The 23,590-nt window shown below is 44.4% G+C and overlaps 1 protein-coding gene across 1 annotated transcript; it reads left to right on the forward strand.

Annotated features, from left to right (window-relative positions):
• Positions 1-17,564: 17,564 nt before the first annotated feature.
• Positions 17,565-18,869, forward strand: LOC127309691 (26S proteasome non-ATPase regulatory subunit 14 homolog). Its single transcript, XM_051340444.2, has 2 exons — positions 17,565-17,862; positions 17,949-18,869. Exons 1-2 carry the CDS (start codon positions 17,721-17,723, stop codon positions 18,737-18,739), a joined length of 933 nt encoding a protein of 310 aa, XP_051196404.1. The 5' UTR covers positions 17,565-17,720; the 3' UTR covers positions 18,740-18,869.
• Positions 18,870-23,590: the final 4,721 nt, after the last annotated feature.

Below are 23,590 nucleotides of genomic sequence, written 5' to 3' on the forward strand. Positions count from 1 at the left end.
CAGGAAAAGGCATTTGCTTTTGCACCCAAGGTTCTCTTTCATTACCATGTTTCTCAGCAATAAAATCTTCTTTAGTATACTTTTTATTTTTAGCATGCTTTTCAGGTTCTTCTTCAACCTCTTCTTTATCAGGAGTATCATTCTTATCATTATCATTATCATTATCATGTTCATTTCCACTTTCAGTTTCAGCATCAGAAATAGAAATACTATTAGGAGCATTAGCAGGTTCAGAGGATTCTACAACATTTTTATGTTTCTTCTTCTTTTTCTTCCTAGAATGAGCACTAGGTTCAATGCGTTGAGAATCTTGTTCAATTCTTTTGGGATGCCCTTCAGGATATAGAGGATCCTGGGTAGAGACACCACCTCTAGTTGTTACTTCATAAGCATGTTTCTCTTTAGAATTATTCCCTAACAAGTCATTTTGCACTTTAGTGAGTTGATCAATTTGAGTTTGAATCATATGAAAATGTTTAACAAGCATCTTAACATCATTGGAGGTTCTCTCCACAATATCATGCAATTCACTAATAGCTCGAGAATTTTCCATTAAATGATTCTCTACTCTCATATTAAAATTTTCTTGCTTAACAATATAATTATCAAACTCATCTAAGCATTGTGCAGGAGGTTTCGAATACGGAATATCTTCCCTAGTAAAGCGTTGAAGGGAGTTTACCTCAATCATGGATGAAGGGGGAATTATCTCACATATATCTTCTATAGGAGGTAGATTCTTCACATCTTCAGATTTAATACCTTTCTCCTTGAGAGACTTCTTGGCTTCCCTCATATCTTCATCATTCAATTTAATTAAACCCCTCTTCTTCAATATTGGCGTTGGAGTTGGTTCAGGCGTAGTCCAATCATCATGATTCCGGCTTATTTTAGCCAATAATTCTTCAGCGTCGTCTGGAGTTCATTTCCTGAAAACACAACCAGCACAACTATCCAGGTATGCCCTAGCCTCAATGGTTAGTCCACTATAAAATATATCAAGTAAATCATGCTTTTCCAGATCATGCTCAGGCCAAGCTCTAATAAGAGAGCAAAATCTCGCCCAAGCCTCAGGCAATTTCTCTTCATCTCCCTGGTCAAAATTATAAATTCTCTGCAAAGCAATATGTTGAGCACTAGCAGGAAAGTATTTGCGGAAGAAAACATCAAGCAATTCTTTCGGACTTTTAATAGAATTAGGTGGCAAATTATTATACCAAGTTTTAGCGTCATCCTTTAATGAGAATGGAAAGATTTTAGCAACAAAGTAAGTACGCATCTTGACATCATCAGAAAACAAGCTACTTAGAGTAGATAACTCAGTCATGTGTTCAACAGCACTTTCTTTTTCAGTACCACAAAAGGGTGTTTTCTCAACAATAGCTATATGAGATAGATCAAGAGAAAAATCATAATCTTTATCCCTAATGTTTATGGGAGATGTGGCAAACTTAGGATCAGGAGACAGTTTATATCTAACAGCATGTTCTGCAAGCAACTTTTTAATTTTTCTTGCATCAGTAGTAGCATTGCATTTTTCAATAAAATCATCATTAAGCTCCACATAATCTTCCTCAGGATCATCACTAAAATAATCAAGTTCAGGTGAACTAACAGGTGTAGTAGCATTAGGAGTTTCAGTATTTTCAATTTGTCTAGACCTAGCAATTGTAGCATCTAGAAAGGATCCCAATGAACCACTATCATCAAGCACAATGAAACATTATCAATATTATGAGAGTTTTCAGATTAATGAAGTACCCGCATGTGAAGCATGCGGCGGTGAAACAAGTTTATCAATCACAGATGGTGAATCAAGAGCGTGAGAGGTATTCAGAATTGTACCTTTTCTTGTAGTGGATGGTAATATGGCGATCTTAGTATCACGAGGTTTACCCATGATGGAGAATTTGCAGCGAACAATATTAATCCAAGTGAACTTCCAAATAAAGCTATGCTCCCGGCAACGAGCGCAGAAAATAGTCTTGATGACCCACCGGTATAGGGGATCGCAACAGTCTTCGAGGGAAGTAAAACCCAATTTATTGATTCGACACAAGGGGAGACAAAGAACACTTGGAAGCCTTAACAATGGAGTTGTTAATTCAGCTGCACTGGAAACAGACTTGCTCGCAAGAGTTTATCAAGAGTAACAGTTTTATAGCGATGTGAGTAGTGAAATAACGAAGCGAGTAACAAAGACAGCGGTAGTGATTTTAGTAAACAGCAGGATTAAAATACTGTAGGCACGGGGACGGATGAACGGGCGTTGCATGGATGAGAGAAACTCATGTAACAATCATAGCAGGGCATTTGCGAGATAATAATAAAACGGTGTCCAAGTACAAAGCAATCAATAGGCATGTGTTCCATATATAGTCGTGCGTGCTCGCAATGAGAAACTTGCACAACATCTTTTGTCCTACCAGCCGGTGGCAGCCGGGCCTCAAGGGAAACTCTTGGATATTAAGGTACTCCTTTTAATAGAGTACGAGCAAAGCATTAACACTCCGTGAACACATGTGATCCTCACATCGCTACCATTCCCTCCGGTTGTCCCGATTTCTGTCACTTGGGGCCATCGGTTCAGACACGACATGTGTATACAACTTATAGGTAAGACCATAAACAATGAATATCATGATGAAACAATAACATGTTCAGATCTGAGATCATGGCACTCGGGCCCTAGTGACAAGCATTAAGCATAACAAGTTGCAACAATATCATCAAAGTACCAATTACGGACACTAGGCACTATGCCCTAACAATCTTATGCTATTACATGACCAATCTCATCCAATCCCTACCATCCCCTTCGGCCTACAGCGGGGGAATTACTCACACATGGATGGGGGAAACATGGCTGGTTGATGTAGAGGCGTTGGCGGTGATGGCGGTGATGATCTCCTCCAATTCCCGTCCGGCGGAGTGCCGGAAACGGAGACTTCGGCTCCCGCGATGGAGTTTCGCGATGTGGCGGCGTTACGGAGGGTTTACGGCGACTTCGACTTCTCTCTGTGCGTTTTTAGGTCGAGGCCGATAAATAGTCCGAAGGAGGGCGTCGGAGGCCGGCCGAGGGGGCCACACCACAGGGCCGCGCGGGCCCCCCCTGGGCCGCGCCGCCCTATGGTGTGGGGCCCTCGGGCCTCCACCTGGTTCGTCCTTCTGGCTCCGTTAGTTTCCTGGGAAAATAGGGCCTTCTGCATAAATTCCGAGGATTTTCCCAAAAGTTGGATTTCTGCACAAAAACGAGACACCAGAGCAGTTCTGCTGAAAACAGCGTTAGTCCATGTTAGTTGCATCCAAAATACACAAATTAGAGGCAAAACAATAGCAAAAGTGTTCGGGAAAGTAGATACGTTTTGGACGTATCAATCATCCACTGAATGCTTAATTATAGTTCTAGCGCCAAAGGCGTACAAATCATAACAAAGATAGTACATGCTACAACACCTGAACATAAGAGTACGAATCATAAAGTAGCTCAACATTTTGCATCAGGGCTGGGTGGTCCTGAGACTACCGGGACGCCCCTGATGATCTCCAGGCGTGCATCCACTTCAATGCAAATCTGTGTACTCGGTCCACGGCCTCCTTCTGTAGGATGGATAATCTCAGGTGCAGGACCTTCGTCTATGAAAGGCTCGTCATCAGTACCATCCACAGGTGCATCAGGGCTGGGTGGTCTTGAGACTACCCGGACGCCCCTGATGATCTCTGGGCGTGCATCCACTTCAACGCAAAGCTGTGTACTCGGTCCATGGCCTCCTTCTGTAGGCTGGATAATCTCAGGTGCAAGACCTTCGTCTATGAAAGGCTCGTCATCAGTACCATCCACAGGTGCATCAAACTGAGATTCATCTTCAAATCTCCCATCAAATTGAGAGACCTCTTCAGCTCTATTCTTCTGCAATTAGTTCATCAACCGATTAGACAAACATCTAAGGGATGCAACCTGAACAAATGCCGTTTTACATATTTACCTTCTCATCTGGCACAACACATGTCCCAGAGCTGAAACCCGTTTCCTGAAGCAAGCGCTTTTTCTCTCCTTCCCGTCCATCCATCTGCAACTAGTTAAATTTGAGTACAGAACGTTGCACAACAATGCAAACTATTGATCGAAACAGTGGCATCATCAATATAAATAATTAACTACATATGCCAGCACACATACAGTGTGAGCAAGATCTGCTTCTCCCGCTGAAGGATCATTATATGGTTCACCATGATAAACCCACCTAACATATGTGCGTTCCATCCCAAAAATGTGTAAATGATCTTCCACTACATGGTGAGGCCTCTTCTCACCATTCATACATGTGCAGTGTGGGCAATACACGTCCAGGTTGTGACCTTCATGAGCTCTAATAAACCCCATAAAGGGTTGAACACCATTTATATATGAAGGGGAACATAAGTGTCCATGCAGTATCCAAGTTCTGTCCATCTGTTTAATTATGAGATACAATGGTTGGTGATTAATTTAAGGCGAAGTAGGAAATGTATATGCATCGAGTACAAAACTATACTACATGATTATGCATTTTAGCAATCATGTCGAGTACAAAACAAAAAATGCCCATCGACATTTTAGCAAACAGATAATGTACAAAACTCTGCCATGGCATTTCAGCAAATTAACGGATCGAGTGCAGAACTGACTCTATATGCCCACACAAATGAACAAATTGATCGAGGACAAATCGAGCGGAAACCTATAAAGTGCCAATTAGTTCGAGCATACTGACGATTTTTTTAGCAGCATCAAGAAAATATAAATCGTTAGGCCGTCTTGCCTGATGCATGATTGAGCTAGAGATAGCAGCCCTACCGTGGATCAACTTGACCGCCGGTGCGTCTCGAGAAGAACGACGGGGAGGGGAAGCTTCTTCTTCGCACGGACGGGATGGGGAGGGGAAGCTCTTCGCACGGATGGAGATAAGTTGTGTAGGGGTGGGTGGGGGGTCATGCGGCCGGGCCGCCGGGGTAATAATTAAGGTTGGTAGGTGGTGTTTAATGGAGTTGCGTGTGTAATTTGCCGTGCACAAGGTTGAGGAATAGGCGGTTCCCTTTGCCGCGCGCACAATTCAAACTATCCCGCCCATGTAGTTTAAATTCGCCCTATTTTCGTTAAATCGACATAAAGTCATGTGAGTGGGGGGGGGAATTAGTAAAGTTGCTTGAAAAATAGTAAAACTCTGGAATTATCCTTTAAATATGCTCTACTTCGTGTGAAAATCGGGGTGTGGAGGCATGTTGAGCTATTTTATTTGTACTTTCTTCATAAAAACTCCCATTTTATGCACTTTGGATGGAAAGAAATCATTTGTACATAAATTTTGACAACGCCATTTGCAAACATTAATTGTTTTACATGCCAAGATGCACCCATCCACCAAATATGGGGAAAAAGTTTATCACAATCTAGATATATATGTATAATTAGTGAGGGACCCCTTTTGATTTTGTGCAATTTCCACTAATTAGCTAGAGAGAAGGGGTCAATTAATTAGGCCATGTTAGGGGCTATGTTTTTTAGATTAGGGTTGTGTGGATTCAAATACAACTTCTTTATTTGTGTGCTATGATTAATCAAAACTAGATCGATCGACTGTGCACACATTATTAGAGGCACATGCCTTTGCGCACAAAGTGCATGTGTGTGTTGTTGGCCACCAACGAGAGAGCGGCGAGAGAGCGATTGAAATCCCCAAATTAAACACATATATAAGCATGCATGGTTAGGCCATGCATGCATATTAATTATATATATATATATATATATTGTGAGGCAAATTAATTAAAGTGTGTTTTCATTTCAGACCTTGTCAAAATTCAAGTTAATTAATTGAATTATCAGTACTTATTATATAATTAATGAATCTCAATAATGTCTATATATATGATCGATATAGGCCATATATTAATTGGGGTTAATATAGGGTTTACTAGCTATATACTCCCTCCGGTCTCTTTTAATTGACTCGGATTTAGTACAACTTTGTACTAAATTTGAGTCAATTAAAAAAGAACGGAGGGAGTACATAGCAAGGTTTTATTAGATCGGGTTATTAATTAGCTTGGGGTTATGTGTTTTAACGAGGGTTTGATTAGCTAAGGTTAATTTTCTATATACGGTTTAGGGTTTAGGGTTAATGGCACATATATTTAATTAGAGGACCGTGAGAACCCCTGGCCTGCTTGATGCACAATTAAGGGTCGTCGTTGGCCTATAGCTAGCTATATAGGGTTTTATGGTTTATTTAGAGGGTTTATGTGTTAGGGTTAATTATAACTTGTTGTGAATTAAATTACAACTTTTTTATTAGTGTGCTACACAATTAATCAAAACTCTAGCTAGATCGATCAAGTGTGCACAGACATGCACTATTAGAGGCACCCGCCTTTGCGCGTAAAGTGCAAGCATAATGTGTTTCATTGCGCTGGCCACCAATCGATAAAGAGAGAGATAGAGATGAGAGATTATTGAAATGGCCAAGAATGTTCAAATATATATATATAAATATGCATGCATGGTAGGCCATGCATGCACACTAATTATATATATATTGTGAGGCAACTTAATCAAAGTGTGTGTTTTCATTCGAGAACTTGTCAATATATTCAAGTTAATAAATTTATCAGTGCTAATTATATAATTAATTAATGAATGAATCTCAGGGATGTTCGATCATACATGATCGATATAGGCCATATATATTAATTGGGGTTAATCTAGGGTTTGCTAGCTGGCTATATATATAGAGCAGGTTTTTATTAGATCGGGTTATAGCTAGTATAGTTTGGGGTTATGTGTTTTAATTAAGTAGCCAGGTTTGATTAGCTAGGACGGGCTGGTTAGTTATATATATATATACGGTTTAGTTAGGGTTAATGTCACACTTAATTTAGAGGACCGCGAGGCCCCCTGGCCTGCGTGATGTGCAATTAAGTGTCGTTTGGGGCCTATATATATATAGCTAGAGCTAGGGTTTAGGGTTTATAGGGTTTAGGGTTTAGGGATATCCCCAACAATATGTTCAAATATATACTGAAATATATGCACGAATGATATGCAAGGTATGCCATGCGCGCATGCACACTAATTATATATATATTATGAGGCAACTTAATCAAATGTCTTTTCATTCGAGAGAACTTGTCAAAATTCAAGTTAATTAATTTATCAGCACTAATTAGTTGGTCACCTGCTTGATGCGCAATTAAGTGTCGTTGGCCTATATATGTAGGGTTTAATTAGGGTTTAGGGTTAGCTACCTAGGGGTTAGGGTTAGGGTTAATCAGGGTTTAGGGTCTAGGTTTTAGGGTTTAGTGTTTAGGGTTTAGTGTTTAGGGTTTAGGGTTTAGTGTTTAGGGTTTAGGGTTTAGGGTTTAGGGTGTTTAGGGTGTTTAGGGATTAGGGATTAGGGAGATTAGGGTTTTAGGGTTTTATTGTTTAAGGTTTAGGGATCATCGATCGAGTGCGCACACACATTATTAGAGGCACCCCCGCAATTAAGTGTCGTTGGCCTATATATGTAGGGTTTAATTAAGGTTTAGGGTTTAGGGTTAGCTAGGGGTTATGGGTTAGGGTTTAGGGTTTAGTGTTTAGGGTTTAGGGTTTAGTGTTTAGGGTTTAGGGTTTAGGGTTTAGGGTCTAGGGTTTAGGGTTTAGTGTTTAGGGTGTTTAGGTGTGCGTTTAGGGTTTAATTAGGGATTAGGGATTAGGGTTTTAGGGTTTAAGGTTTAGGGATCATCGATCGAGTGCACACACACATTATTAGAGGCACCCGCGCCTTTGCGCATAAAGTGCATGCGTATATAAGTGTGTTTTTTGGCCACCAACGATATATAGATCGAGAGAGAGATTGAAATGTATATATCCCCAAGAATATGTTCAAATATATATTCAAATATATGAACGAATGATATGTGCAAGGTATGCCATGCGCGCATGCACACCAATTATATATATATTATGAGGCAACTTAATCAAATGTGTTTTCATTCGAGAGAACTTGTCAAAATCAAGTTAATTAATTTATCAGCGCTAATTAGTTGGTCGCCTGCTTGATGCGCAATTAAGTGTCGTTGGCCTATATATGTAGGGTTTAATTAGGGTTTAGGGTTAGCTAGCTAGGGGTTAGGGTTAGGGTTAGGGTTAGGGTTAATTAGAGTTTAGGGTCTAGGGTTTAGTGTTTAGGGTTTAGGGTTTAGGGTTTAGTGTTTAGGATTTAGGGTTTAGGGTTTAGTGTTTAGGGTTTAGGGTTTAGTGTTTAGGGTGTTTAGGGATTAGGGATTAGGGTTTTAGGGTTTTATGGTTTAAGGTTTAGGGATCATCGATTGAGTGCGCACACACATTATTAGAGGCACCCGCGCAATTAAGTGCCGTTGGCCTATATATGTAGGGTTTAATTAGGGTTTAGGGTTTAGGGTTAGCTAGGGGTTAGGGTTAGGGTTAGGGTTTAGGGTTTAGGGTTTAGGGTTTACGGTTTAGTGTTTAGGGTTTAGGGTTTAGGTTTTAGTGTTTAGGGTTTAGGGTTTATTAGGGTTTAGGGTTTAGTGTTTAGGGTTTAGGGTTTAGTGTTTAGGGTTAGGGTTTAGTGTTTAGGGTTTAGGGTCTAGGGTTAGGGTTTAGGGTTTAGTGTTTAGGGTTTAGGGTTTAGTGTTTAGGGTTTAGGGTCTAGGGTTTAGGGTTTAGTGTTTAGGGTGTACATTTAGGGTTTAATTAGGGATTAGGGATTAGGGTTTAAGGTTTAGGGATCATTGATCGAGTGCACACACACATTATTAGAGGCACCCGCGCCTTTGCGCATAAAGTGCATGCGTATATAAGTGTGTTTTTTTGCCACCAACGATATATAGATCGAGAGAGAGAGAGATTGAAATATATATATATCCCCAAGAATATGTTCAAATATATATTGAAATATTTGCATGAATGATATGCAAGATATGCCATGCGCGCATGCACACTAATAATATATATATATTATGAGACAACTTAATCAAATGTGTTTTCATTCGAGAGAACTTGTCAAAATTCAAGTTAATTAATTTATCAGCGCTAATTAGTTGGTCGCCTTCTTGATGCGCAATTAAGTGTCGTTGGCCTATATATGTAGGGTTTAATTAGGGTTAGGGTTAGGGTTAATTAGGGTTTAGGGTCTAGGGTTTAGGGTTTAGGGTTTAGGGTTTAGTGTTTAGGGTTTAGGGTTTAGTGTTTAGGGTTTAGGGTTTAGTGTTTAGGGTTTAGGGTTTAGTGTTTAGGGTGTTTAGGGTGTTTAGGGTGTTTAGGGATTAGGGATTAGGGTTTTAGGGTTTTATGGTTTAAGGATTAGGGATCATCGATCGAGTGCGCACACACATTATTAGAGGCACACGTGCCTTTGCACATAAAGTGCATGCATATATATGTGTGTTTTTTTGCCACCAACGATATATAGATCGAGAGAGAGAGATTGAAATCCCCAGGAATATGTTCAAATATGTGCACACACATGAATTATTAGAGGCACCCGCGCCTTTGCGCATAAAGTGCATGCATATGTGTGTTGTTTTGGCCACCAACGATAGATCGAGAGAGAGATTGAAATCCCCAAGAATTAATATGTTCAAATATATATACAAATATATGCATGCATGGTATATATATTGCACACGTGTTGGCCATCTATGTATAGTTTGAATCCCAATAATGTTCATACATGATAGGCTATATGTGAATCAATTTTTTCTTCCAAGAACTTGTCAAGATTCAAATTTATCGGTGCTAATGGAAACTAGTGCGCACTAGACGAGCCCCTTGCGCAAGTGCTGGCCATTACATATAGTTTAAATCTCAAGAATGTTCATACATGATAGGCCATATGTGCAAAGGAAATTTTTTTCCCGTGAACTTGTCAAAATTCAAGTTTATTGGTGCAAATGGAAACTAGTCCAAAAAATTACATAGAGGTCCAAAAGAACTAGACAATAACTAATAGGACCTGCAACTTTACAAAAAGGACCCCAAAACATATAGAAGAAAATCAATCGAGTCCTTCTCGACCGCACATCAGATCTCTGCTCCGCATCCTTTCCAGCAACTCCGTCGCCGGTAGTCGCCAGGACGAAGGAGAAGAAGGGCCTCAGCAACGGCATATTGGCTCTGAGAAGGGCCGCTGAAAGGCCAAGATGTTCACGGGCAAGACGGATGATGCCGTCATATGCCCCGAGCTTGTGAACGTTAGCAGGTTGACTTCCCCATTGGCCAGATCTGAAGCACTGACCAAAGCAAGCCTCACCGTTAGCGCCATCACCTTGATGGCACCAGATCGGGGTTTGGCCGGCAAGATCCGCCAGATTCACCATAGGCCGGATCTGAAGCCGATGACGAGATCCCCGACTGCATTGCGCCATTCTGCTCATGGGAAACACTGGATCTAAGCTTACAACAACACTAACTCCCTCGGATCCAAATTAGCTGACTCAACTTTGCTTATCTAAATATAGATGTATCCACACATGTTTTTACTCTAGATACATACACGTCTAAGGAAAGTTGAATCAATTAATTTAGTTCGAAGGGTGTACGATACACAGAGAGAAGTCGGCCTCGTCTCCGGCCGGCGAGGCCGCCGGAGAGAAGGGGGAGAGGAGCCGGGGGAGTGGGAGAGACTCGAGAGAGAAAGAGAAGAGGAAGAAATGAGAGCTCCCTGGGGAAGAACATTATTTTTGTCGTTCTGCTCGTAGCTTGAAACTGAAAATTTCGGCCGCGCGCCAAATCATCCCGCCGCATCCATTCAAAAATCCCGTGACCAGTTTTACCCTTTGAACCCTGGTCCAGAAGCTACAACCCACCGACCATGGAGGACTCATTCGGTAACAATGAAATATCTTGCCTAGATCCCGAACCCTCCCCACAGGCCCACACCCACCCACCAACCATTCGCCCCATTAGCTCAAAAATACTCTCACACGCCAAAGCTCTAACTCTCTACAGTACTAGATCTGCTTCGCCGCCGGCATACTCCTCCACATCGTAGCCTTGATTGTGTTGGCTGTCCACCCACCTGATCCGCTCCCCCGCCGCCCTCGCCACCGACGGATCTGCTTCACCGCCGACCTCATCCACAGCGTAGCAATCAACGCCTTTCCTGTCGACGCACCGGATCCTCTCCAACGGAACCAGGTCTACTTCACCGTGACCCCCCCTCTACAGAAGCCGATCTATTCCACCGACTACCTCAACGCAGCGGATGTATCAACTTCACCGAATCCCTTGCCAGCCAACCAGATCTGCTTCACTAACGCCCGCTTCTACTGAAACAGGGTCGATTCATCGTCTCCCGTGTTCGCCGCCGCTGGAATGCAAGTTGCCGCCCCCGTCCACCCCGCCGCAGCTTGGTTAGTACGCTGGCCCGTTAGATCGCGGTGTTTCTTTAGCCGTGTTTTGTGTAGTTATTTGCAGATCTCATATGCCATTAACTTTCTTGATGTGTTGCTTCGCATGGAGTTCGTTTAAATATTGTACAGTACAAAAGCATTATCCGGTCGCTACCATCCTGTTCATTCTACTGACACCTGTGTGCATCCACATATTTATAGCCTTATACCCATTCATTTGCTACCAACTGTTTTTGTACTGCATGCTATTGTCGCACTGCTTTTATAGTCATGCTATGGGCATTTCCAATCTGGTTGTTCTTATACCACGTCATTAGCTCACCGCTAGCCGCTAGCTGTTTTCTCGTGCCTGCTATTCTCACACTGCTTTTATAATCATGCTATGTGCATTTCCAATCTGCTTGCTCTTATACCTCGTCTTTTGCTTATAGCTATTTTTTTCCATGAATGCTCCTATCGCACAGCTTGTATAGTTATTGCTGCGTGCATGTCTGGTCTTTGTATTATCGTAGACTAACTTGTCAATGTTATTTTCCTAGGGATTGATCATGCGAACCACTTATTAGAACATCCAACATTAACAGCGGGGACGCTAGGGAAGGTTGGAATCTGAGTTCTTGGTTGGTAATTTTGGCAGTTTACTTCCGTTATTATATATAAGCTATATGCATTGTTCCTTATGCAAGAGATTAACACTTGGAACCCTGCCATAGCAATGTCATTCATGCTTTACTATGTTTCTGCCTATTTGATATGCTTGTCTTTGAGCAACTGCGAAGGTGATTTGAACCTGACATTTGGTCATTCTTAATGCCAGTTTACTTTATGTGGAAAACCTTGGCATTACCCTACTCTAAATCCGGATGTCTGAAATTCGTATCTCATGCAAAGCAACATCTAGTTGGTTTTAATCTGATATCTGGTAAATATTGGCTTATTCTATTGGCAGCTCAAGTTTTTTGTTATTTGAAACGAGCTGACTTGGTCTTAAATGTGATATCTAAACACAGATTAAGGACAATGGAGCAGGAGGATTAGCATTTCACTTGATGGCTGAACCTAAAATGACAGGCATGTCGACCACGACTAGTACACGCAAGAGAAGGACCTGCAGCGAGCCAGTATGTGCTTAGTACACGCATCTTATCTTATCTTGTGCTTATTTCTGCTACATGCTGTTATGTGATCTCTACATTGCGTAATACATGTTTGAATAGTTAATTGTTGTAACTATGTTTGCAATATTTCCAGAATGCAGTTTTAATGAAGCAGTCATCATTAGAAGATAGTCGCCAAAAAAGGATCTGTAGTGACCCTGTGCAACATTATGATGTAAGTCTGTGCTTAGTACAAGTTCCATACATTGTCTTATTTATGCAACTTGTTATTATCTTATATCTACATTGCATAATAAATGTTTGAATAGTTCACTGTTGTAACTATGTTTGCAATATTACTAGAATGCAGTTGTAATGAAGAAGTCCTTAGTAGTAGATAGAGGGCAAAAAAGGTTCCGGGGTGAGCCTATGCAACGATATAATGTAAGTCTGTGCTTAGTACTTGTGACTATCTCATATTGACAATGCTTAATACATGTTTGCATAGTTCATCGTTTAACTCTTTTTGCATTATTATCATAATGCAGTTGTGATGAAGCAATCTTCATCAGAAGAGAGGCCCACAAAAAGTTCTGATCTTTCTTCTGACGCATCTTCTCATAACCGTCAACCTAGACCATTCCTTTCATCAAAAAGTAAAAATCTCAAGGTTGTACTTTATAAAAGACATGGTATTGCTGCTTTAAGATCTGTAGCTGATATGTTGACAAAGAGTACACAAGATTCAATCAAGGCGATTGCCAAATGTTAACGTGTTATTGATGATGCTAATAGAAGTCCTCAATGATTATATGTAATTTTTTTATTTGGGCACATTAATTGCCTTGTAATTTTCCTAGTTATTTTATTTGTGTATGTAATTGTGTGTATCATTGATATCAGATTTTAGGCTCATGAAATTTAATGCAAGTTGACTAGTCAAACAACCAGGGCCCTACAACAGATTGGGCCGGCCCACTTACAGTAGTGTGGGACCCACTTTCATTTTGGGCCGGCCCACTTACTTATTGGGCCAGCCCAATTGTTTTATGTGGACCCCACTCACTAGCTGGGCCGACCCGGTAACAGGAAAGTGGGACCCACCTACTTATTGGGCCAACCCGATGGGTCCCACAGGCTACTTGGGCCGGCCCGTTAACATGATAGTGGGCCCCACTTTTATTATTGGGCCGGCCGCCAACCTGTTGGGCCAGCCCACTTGCTTTATGGTGGACCCCACTTACTAACTAGGCCGGCCCATTTACACGAAAGTGGGCCCCACCTGCTTATTGGACCGGCCTACTATCTTGTTGGGCCAGCCCACTTGCTCTATGGTGGACCCCACATGCAAAATGGGCCGGCCCGGTCACACGAAAGTGGGCCCCACCTGCTTATTGGGCCGGCCCACTTGCTATATGGTGGACCCCACATACTAAATGGGCCGGCCCTTTAACAGGAAAGTGGGACCCACCTGTGTTTTTTTGGCCCGGCCCACTGGCTTGTTGGGCCAGCCCATTTGATCTATTGTGGACCCCACGTACTAAATGGGCCGGCCCGATAGCAGGAAAGTGGGACCCACATGCTAATTGGGCCGGCCCACTAACTTCTTGGGCCGACCAACTTGCTTTAAGGTGGACCCCACTTGTTAAATGGGCCGGCCCGATAACAGGAAAGTGGGCCCCACATGTCGTGTGGGCTGGCCCTTTTCCCTGTTGACCGGTCAAACGAGTGCATTCGGCCAGGCCCATATGCTTAGTGGGCCGGCCCATTTAAGTTTTGACCAGTCAACCTTAGAGGTTAGGCCCAACTCACGTAACTAATGGACCAGCCCAGCTATATAGTTGACCGGTCAAACTAAGTCAGCTGGCCCGGCCCGCAAACTTAATGGGCCGGCCCGCTTAAGACGTGGCAGGCCTCGTGTGGGCCTACCATCTACCACGGGGTTTCGCCGATTAACGCCGTTAATCGCGCTTAACGACGTCTGCCACGTGTAAGTTTGCATGACGTCAGCAGTCAACAGGCTCCCGGAAACACTTCTGCAACGGTCCGATTTTCCGTGGCGGAAGGGCGCCCAAGCGCGACGGACCGAAAAAACGTCGTAGGACATTGCCTGACGCAGTTTCGACAACAGAACCCATATCGTCGGGTTAGACCCATAGGCGACGAAAAATGGCCCTTAGTGGACGATTTTGGGACGTTGTCTATCAGAACTTTTCTTGTAGTGTCTCAAGCCCCGCCCTCCTGAAGGAGCAACAGTTTGCCAAGGAACAAGAAGCTTGCCGAAAGGACGTCGAGCGTGCATTTGGTGTCCTTCAGCAGAGATTTGCTGTAGTCCGATTCCCCGCTTTGACTTGGTCCAAAGATCAGATGTGGGAGGTGATGAACTGTTGTGTGTGCTTACACAACATGATTATCGAGGATGAGTGGAAGCATCCGGTCCCTCCGAGCGAACAAGCTGCACCATATGACAGAGAGAGTCCTCTTGCACAACCTAACCACCAGGTGTCGGCATCGTGAGATGCATTCATCGCTATGCGTCAGGAGATTCGAGACTTCACAATGCATCAACAGCTGCAGGATGATCTGGTGGAGCACATATGGACGCTTCGAGGCAACACCAACTAGTTTTTCCATTTGATTTGTTTGAAAACTTGTCTTGTTTTGTTGAATTGTAACGTTTATTTGTAAAAATAAGCCAAATGTTGCCAAAACTAGTCAAATTCGCGAATTATGCATGAAATTTGGCATCCAGGGACGTTTTTCTCTAAAAAACGCCGAACCCCGGGTGTCTACCGGGAAGACGGCTGGAACTTCGGCGCTCCCCGGGCCAAACTTTCGTCCAATCCGGCGCTAAATAGCGCCGGATTTCGGCCCGGGGAGCCCCAACGGCTGGAGATGCTCTTAGTTGCAGAACGGGATCCTTTGACGTGAAGAAGGCAAGTTCGGGAAAATAAGGAAGAGAAGTCAGGCTCCTGTAGAATAAGTACCCTGTTTTACAATGTAACTAATTACTGAAGGTAATTACTATTGATATTAAAAAATTAAACTAAATTTTATTACACCATAATTTTCTTTTTATGTAATTACTTCAAATGCATAACATTAATTTGTAGTATGTGAACTAATTTAAATCATTTAAATTTTAATTATATGGTTTGAAAGAAGGAAAGTTATAGCACCGTAGCTTCTCTAACTTTTCACCTGCAAGTTAGAGGATCCTGTTCCGTTTAGTTGCATGCCACGTACACCTGGTGTATGAGTTAAACATGAAGTGCAATGATAAAAAAGTAGTTAAATATGTTCTTTCATTTTTATGGATAATAATTCTATTGTGGGCCATCGGAAGAAGTGTTAATTGTGAGAGGAGAATGCGATGAGAGCAAAACGAGCGATTTTTTTTGTCACATATCCTATATATAGGGCCTATCAGCACATTATGCGTGATAAAATACCATGAAAGTGAAGACCCAACATGTGGAAAACAAGAAGAAACCACATTCACGAAAATAAAACAACACATACATACATGGTTAGGTCAGCCAATCGGTCGATTGGGACGTAAATTGCTTGAAATCATCACTGTTGATGTTGGTCCACTGAAAATCAATAATTTTCAATTGACTGAGATCTAGGGATTTTTTTTAGCAAACGGTGTTGTTGATGTTGGATCACCGACGTGTTGTTTAACAAGTTGATGTCGTATGGACTCGAGTTTCGTGACCATCTACTAGCCGGGCGCTGCCATGAGGTACTTGTAGTGATGCTCTACAGACGACGCGTGCTTGTAGCCGAGGATGCGATGCTTTGCTGTGGGCGTGTGCTGGTTCAAGCCCACGAAGCTGGTAGTATCGAGATTGGTAGGCAGTCTGGCCAACTCCCTTGTCGCTGGATTGCACACAAAGTATGGGTAGTTGCTTCCAGCGGCGTCGAGCTCCGAGGGCCTCAAGCATCTGCACAAGAAGAGAAGTAAGCCACCCCAACATTCGCGTAGGTACGTGTGTTGTGAAGTGATGCCACCGTGGAGGGGAGCCGCCGTCAATTGGTTGGTGTATGGGAACGGCATGTGAAGATGGCATGACTATTGCTGGCTCAAGAGATTTTATTCGAGGTATGGTGTTCGATTGTTTTCGGAGATGCGCAGGTTCGTTCCTTCTTGGTTGTCTAGGCTGCACGGTGTTAGGTGTGGTTTTTTGTTTTCTTGCTCGGCTTTGAGTTGGCGGCTTGCACCACCATCTGGAATGTCTTTTTCTTTAACTTCTTTGTAATAGAGTTTTCTAGCCACCTTCGCAAAAACAAGTTCTCTAACCACCTTGTCTTGGTTTGACAGTTTGACTTTATTTATAAAACGGGATGAAAGCGTGTTTTAAGGATGAGTTTTAACTACAAATGCACGTAGCTAATTTCTAGACTAGGAAATGTCAATAATTTTAGACATACGGAGATGTTTTCTACCCAAACACCTTACGGGATGACGTAAATTTCTTCATTAACGCGCAAATCTCATTCTTGTACCACTTAACGAGTTGAAAGAGACAAGAGCAGATGAACATAGCCCAGGCGGAGAAGCCGGGTGCAAATATGTTCAGGTTCCGTGAATTTAAGTCCTGAATCGCTCCACTTCTCTCCACGTCAGTCCGTAACTATAATTCCGTAGAAACCAGTCTTAGCATAAGACTAGTCATAGTGGGAAATAACATAAAGTAGTAACATGACTACTTTCATAGTGGTTAGTAACATCAAAGTAGTATATCATAGATGTCTTTATTAATTAGCTTGTAGACTCATTGTATCTTGGGAAGTGTGATGTTATAGTAACTAGCTATGTTACTATATCCTCCTCTATCCTCATTAACTCACTCCCACATAAGCAAATTTGATGATTTGAACAGTTAGTTACTAGTGAAATTACATGCATTATGAGTAGTCTAACGAATTTCTTAACAAACTTGGTTTACATAAAGCAGTTAGTTACATCGATCAAAGAAAGTCCTGTAACCGCTTGCCCATGCCAACGTGGATGAGCAGTTACTTAGGTCTTGGACACGGTTACAAGGCAAACATTTTGGTCCCCCGGCCGTTGGTAAATTTGGTCGATCGTGCACCTCGTGGATAGACGACGACCAAACGAGACGCGCCGGCGATCAAATCCATTTTGACAAGTACGACATACTTCCGGCGATCACCGGCGGGGAAAAGGTTGAAGGAGGTACAGCTAGGAGCTAGCGATCCATGGACTTCCCTGGCGCGTTGGCCGGCCGCCGCCGCCGCGGCGACATCCCGGTGCAGCCGCCGGGCGAGGACACGCCGGTCCCCGACTCGTCGGAGAAGATCTACATCTCCGCGGTCGCGCTCCTCAAGATGCTCAAGCACGGTACGCAGGCAGCCAAAATCTCCACAGATCTCTCCTCTCATACAGTATTTGGCTAATGTTTTGCGTGAATCGATGGATGGTTGCAGCCCGTGGCGGTGTGCCGATGGAGGTGATGGGCCTGCTGCTGGGGGAGTTCGTGGACGAGTACACGGTGACGGTGGTGGACGTGTTCGCGATGCCGCAGAGCAGCACGGGCGTGAGCGTGGAGGCCATCGACCCCGCGTTCCAGGCCGGCATGGAGGGCATGCTGCGGCAGACGGGGCGGCCGGAGATGGTGGTCGGGTGGTACCACTCCCACCCCGGGTTCGGCTGCTGGCTCTCCGACACCGACATACGCACGCAGCGGAGCTTCGAGCAGGTCAACCCGCGGGCCGTCGCCGTGGTCGTCGATCCCATCCAGAGCGTCAAGGGCAAGGTGGTCATGGACGGCTTCCGCCTCGCCGACCAGGCCACGGCGGTGATGCTGGGAGAGCCCAGGCAGACCACCTCCAACGTCGGCCGCATCGTGCAGCCGTCGGCCGGGGCGGTCGTGAAGATGCTCTGGATGTTCTACTACCCGCTCATCATCGGGCACCGGATGGGCGAGGGAGAGGAGCGCATGCTCGCGTGCCTCAGCCGGAAGCGCTGCTCCGACGGGCTCGTGCTGCGATGGTTCGACGATGAGAAGAACGCGGCGGCGGTGAGAGCGATGAGGGACCTCGCGGTGGAGTACGACGCGCAGGTCAGGGAGGAGGACGGGACGCCGCCCGAGATGCTGGCCGTTGTCAGGGCGGGGAGGACAGACGCCAAGAAGCAGCTCGGGGAGAAAGCAGTGGCCGCCATGTCCGCCAACATCCTGCAGACGCTCGGCATGATGCTCGACGCGGTCGCGTTCTAGCGACACACTTCTTTACGTGTTCTTTGTGTCAGATTCTGATCCTAACTTGGGACTCGTCAGTTCAGCTTAATCCCTGATCTCTGTAAAATGGCTTAGCTTCGTTTACCGACGTTTGTTTCTCTTCATGTTATTCTGTCTGACCATGGCATTGAGTAATTGAGGCGCTGATGTGGAAAATAGCCGAGAAACTACACGGATTATTCCCAGTTTATGGAATTAGCAACTAATGCTAATGGCACGAGGTCGAGGATTCTACATTCATGCACACACACCTCCTTGTTTTCGTTCTGGAATGTCTTCTCTTTCTAAAGTCACTCACTCCGTTCCTTGATGTAAGGGTGTAAATTTATTAATGAAAAAATCAAAAATATATTGCCCTAAGCCCATTGCATTGCCCCACTTACGATGAATATTTGGGATTCAATTAAGTTTTCTTATCGCTTGCAAACTGCTGTATTTTCTCACATCAATCAATCAGATGAATTTTACCCAAAACTTGTGTAATTTTCTTCCGCGTGCGTTCTTTAATAGCCGTTCTTTAATGGCACGAGGTCGAAGATTCTACGTTCATGCACACACCTCCTTTTTATTCGTTCTGGAATGTCTTCTCTTTCTAAAGTCACTCACTCCATTTGTGTTAGGTTTTGTAGACTTGTAGTACTCCACCCTCCCGGGTCGCCACGCACGGGCGACTCTGGAGGCGGCACCCACCAAACCCTAGAGCCGCCGCCCGGATCCCCTCCTCCGGCCGCTGCCGTCGTCAGGGCCGGCGGTGGCGGCCACGTCTGGCCGTCGAAGACGGCGGGCGCGGGTGGGCGCGCCCGGCGGGTCCCTACGTGCGGAGGCGGGACGCCATGGGCGGCGCGGCGGGCAAGTGCGGTCGGCGGCGCAAGGGCTTCGTGGGCCCCGCCGTGACGCACGACGGAGGTCCGGGAGGGTTGCGGCGCGGCGCCATGGCGAAGGCCGGCGAGGCTGCGGCGGAAGCTAGCGGCGGAGCGGAGCAGGGCGCCGTCGAGAGGCTTGGGCGCGGCCGGTGCGGGAGGTGGTGGCGCGGAGAAGCTCGGCTGGGGAGAGCCTCGGCGAGCAGAGGTCCGCCGCCTCGAGTCCGGCGCGGTCTGCGTCGCCCGGCGCGGAGAGCGGAGGCTGGAGTGCGGGCCCGATCTGGGCTTCCTGGGCCCGATCTGGGCCTGCTGGGCCGGGGCGAGCTGGACGTTGGTGGGCGCCTGGAGTGGGCGAGGTCCACCGCGGGCAGCGTTGCTCCGGCTGGAGGGGAGTGTGGAGGCTGCGGTGCCTGGTCGGGTTGGAGGTGGAGATGGAGGTTGACTGGATCTTCGGCTTTGCGGGGTGTGTCGGAGTGGTTTGCAGTTTTTTGCGACTTCATCGTTGAGGCGCTGTGGCGGCAGCGGTGAGAGGCTCAAGGGCGCTCTGCCCATGCTCTAGGTTTTCGGAGATGGTCGATGACTCGAACGAAATTCTTGCCCGGCTTGGGTCGGGCCGGTGGCGACGGCGCCCGTGGGCGTCGTTCCCCTCCTTGGAGGCGTCGCCGTGGAGTGTCGGCATCTCCCTACCCTGTTGGAGTTTGGTTGTCTTCGGGCGAAAGCCTCGATCCTGTGCGGATCGGCACGATGGCGGCGTCGTCGATGTCATGACTCTGTTGAGAGCTTCGTGCGAGAAGACACGGTGCAGAGGTCCCTTGCGGCTTTAATCCGGTGGCGCAGCGGTCCGTGGCAGTTCTCCAGGGCGCTATGCACGCCATTGCTGGCATGTTCTTGAGGATAGCTTCTTGGGTCCGACCAAGTCCTGCCATTGATCTCCTTCGGCTGGTGCGTCGACAAGGAAGGCTTTTTCGGAGTGTTCATCTACGGAGGTGCCTGACATCGGTCGAGACGTGACTTGGTTCTTTGCTTAGGACAGGTGCTTTGTGTTGTGGTTGTTTGGTCTGTAGCCGGTGTTGCGTGGGGTTACGCTCGTTGCTTGTAGCGAGTGGTGCCGTTCTTATACTCAAACCTCTGCCTTCGAAAAAAAAAGTCACTCACTCCGATCCTTGATGTAAGGGTGTAAATTTATTAATGAAAAAATCAAAAATATATTGCCCATTGCAGTGCCCCACTTACGACAAATATTTGGGATTCAATTAAGTTTTCTTATCGCTTGCAAACTGCTGTATTTTCTCACATCGATCAATCAGAGGTATTTCACCCAAAACTTGTGTAATTTTCTTCCGTGTGTATTCTTTAATATCCGTGCTCAAAATATACACCCTACATTAAGAACGGAGAGTATTATAAAGAAACCACACACACTAGTAAGATATATGACAATGCATATCAGGGTCGCGCTACCATAGTGACACGTGTCGAAATGGCACTGCAAAAAAAAAAAATTACTGGTGGCGCGTTGGTAAAACAACATGTCCCTAGTTCGTGGGACCTAGTAATCTGATCCGGCCTAAGTCACTTTTGGCGTGACACATCGCCCACACGTCATTACTATTTCTTTATTGGAAGGGTGGTGAAATGACCACGACGCTAGTATTTCAAATCCGACTAGATATTAACCACACACATCTCTCTTCTAAAACTAGTCGCCCACTCGATTCATCTCTAACTCTCGCGACCAGATGCCCCTCGTCGGCCCCTCTAAAGGCCGCCTATTGATTCCCCTCTTAGCCACGCCTGATCGCATCCGGATGTTGTTTATAAGCTTGATAGTGGTCATGGTAGTGCTTGGTGGCATTTGTATCCTCACTTCACATCCAGCCAAATTTTATAAGGATTGGATTTTGGATGACTAAGCTAGCCAAAATTCTATACGGACTCGACGATATTGATATATAGCTCGGATGTGCTAAGTAGTTTGATAGTCTGGATTGGATGATACTGCTACGTGTACTATTCCAATTTTATACGGATTGTATGCTTGATAGTATCAATTGATTCTCGTAATTAAGCTAAGCAGTTTGTTGCTTGAATTCTAATACTTCCTTTGTTCCATTCTATAGTGCCTATAATTTTTTAGCATGGAAATTAGTGCAAAAGTAGTTTTTACACAAGACCCTTTAGCTGAACGATTTGAGATCAACGTAAAATTTGGAAAATCCACATCTTCCTAACTTATCATAACAAATTCCACAAAATCTCTCTTGTTGATTCTCCATATATGTGCAGTCAAGTTCAATTAAGGAAAGTAAAACATGGCTGCCTAATTTTAAGAAATTGTTGGACCATGTATTAGAAATCTCAATTAATTGTTTCTAATTTTGTATGGATTTTTTCTCACGCATATTGCGTGGGAGCTGAACGGGGAGAGGGTAATTGAAAAAAAGCCAAGCTACAACCTTATATTCTGAAACAAATGCCAAAAATCTATAGGCACTATAGAAAGGAACGGAGGGAGTAATATATTTGATGTATTATCTATTTAATCTGTATTTTGACCTTCAAGTTTTTGCCTAACATGATATGGCAGAATTCTAATAATATATTTGATGTATAGTCTATTTAATCTGTATTTAGACCTTCAAGTTTTTGTCTAACAGGATATGGCGTGCAAAGTATGCATGGCTAAGGGTGCATCTAGCTCCATGAAAAAAAAAAAGAAAAAAAAGGGTGCATCTAGCTCGTTGGCAAGCTTATTATTTAGTGTCTATCTGTTAGATGGGTTCAAAGTTCAATGCTAACAAAATATATTTTTAATACACTTGGCCATTTTGTTTTGTTTTTGTGTTTTTATCATTTATTTAATGTGTGTTTCTTATGTTTTTGGTGCACAAATTATCTCATGAACATAAGGTTGCAATTCAATGAATTACATGAGAGAGTGCTCTCTCATGAGCTTGTGCATAAACACATATTGAAGTAGAGAAAATACCAAGAAGGACCAGCGTGAGAAACTAAGGATGGAATCGGTTAAGTACACAGAACGGTCTCACCGGTGGAGAAATAATATGTTTTCCTTGAGAGGACCAGTGCCCAAGGTAAGTAATCTCTACGTCATTGGTCATGAGGATGACACATTCCATTCCACCCTTTTTACCCAAAGAATGAATTTAAGCGAGGATTCAACTAACCACCTCATAGAATTTATAACACGAACAAATATCTACATCAGGCTATGAGAGGCTAGAGAGAATCACAAAAGGTTGTGTAAAGTTAGCCAGACACCAGTTACACCCAAGTAGGTGGTGCAACACACATCCCGAGAATTTAGCCATGGAACAAGTGAAGAAAATATGGAAGCATCATTAGGCGTCCCACACAGCGTGCACATCTCATTGGAGGGACCAAACCTAATCGTAACTTGCTGATCAGATGAAAAACAGTCTAGAACCAGCTGCAAAGAGAAAATACGCATTTCAATGTAATTTTTCCTGCACGGATGCCTTTAAAGTGGGCCACGGTCTCCCATTGTGATAGTTTCTAGTACATCGATTGGACACTATAGGTGCTAGAGGGTCCCTGTGCCACACCATTTCAGACTCTCCCAAATGTAAGTTCATGAAGCAACACCACCAGATTTCTCCATTGGGTTCTACCATCATCATAAATCGAGGATCTGAACTTGATGGTAACCTGTCCACCCGGGAGAGTGTCTGCCACCGGGAGTGGAAACCGATCCTTCGGAGTTCTTTCCCCATGCCACCAATCTAGCCAAAATGCATCTATTGTCCGTTCCGCACCTCGTGTCTAGCCGCAACTTTGAAGAGGTGCTTGATTTTGTGAAGGTCTCTCCAGAAAGGAGGAGCCCCTATGGCCCGTCAGATAGAAGAGGGCGTGGACATCCATATATTTAGCCCTAGTAATACATAATAGTCAGTTACAAGGCATCATTTTGGTACAATTCCATACCCAT

This window comes from Lolium perenne, chromosome 6 (genome assembly GCF_019359855.2).
Source record: "Lolium perenne isolate Kyuss_39 chromosome 6, Kyuss_2.0, whole genome shotgun sequence".
NCBI classification, from domain to species: domain Eukaryota; kingdom Viridiplantae; phylum Streptophyta; class Magnoliopsida; order Poales; family Poaceae; genus Lolium; species Lolium perenne.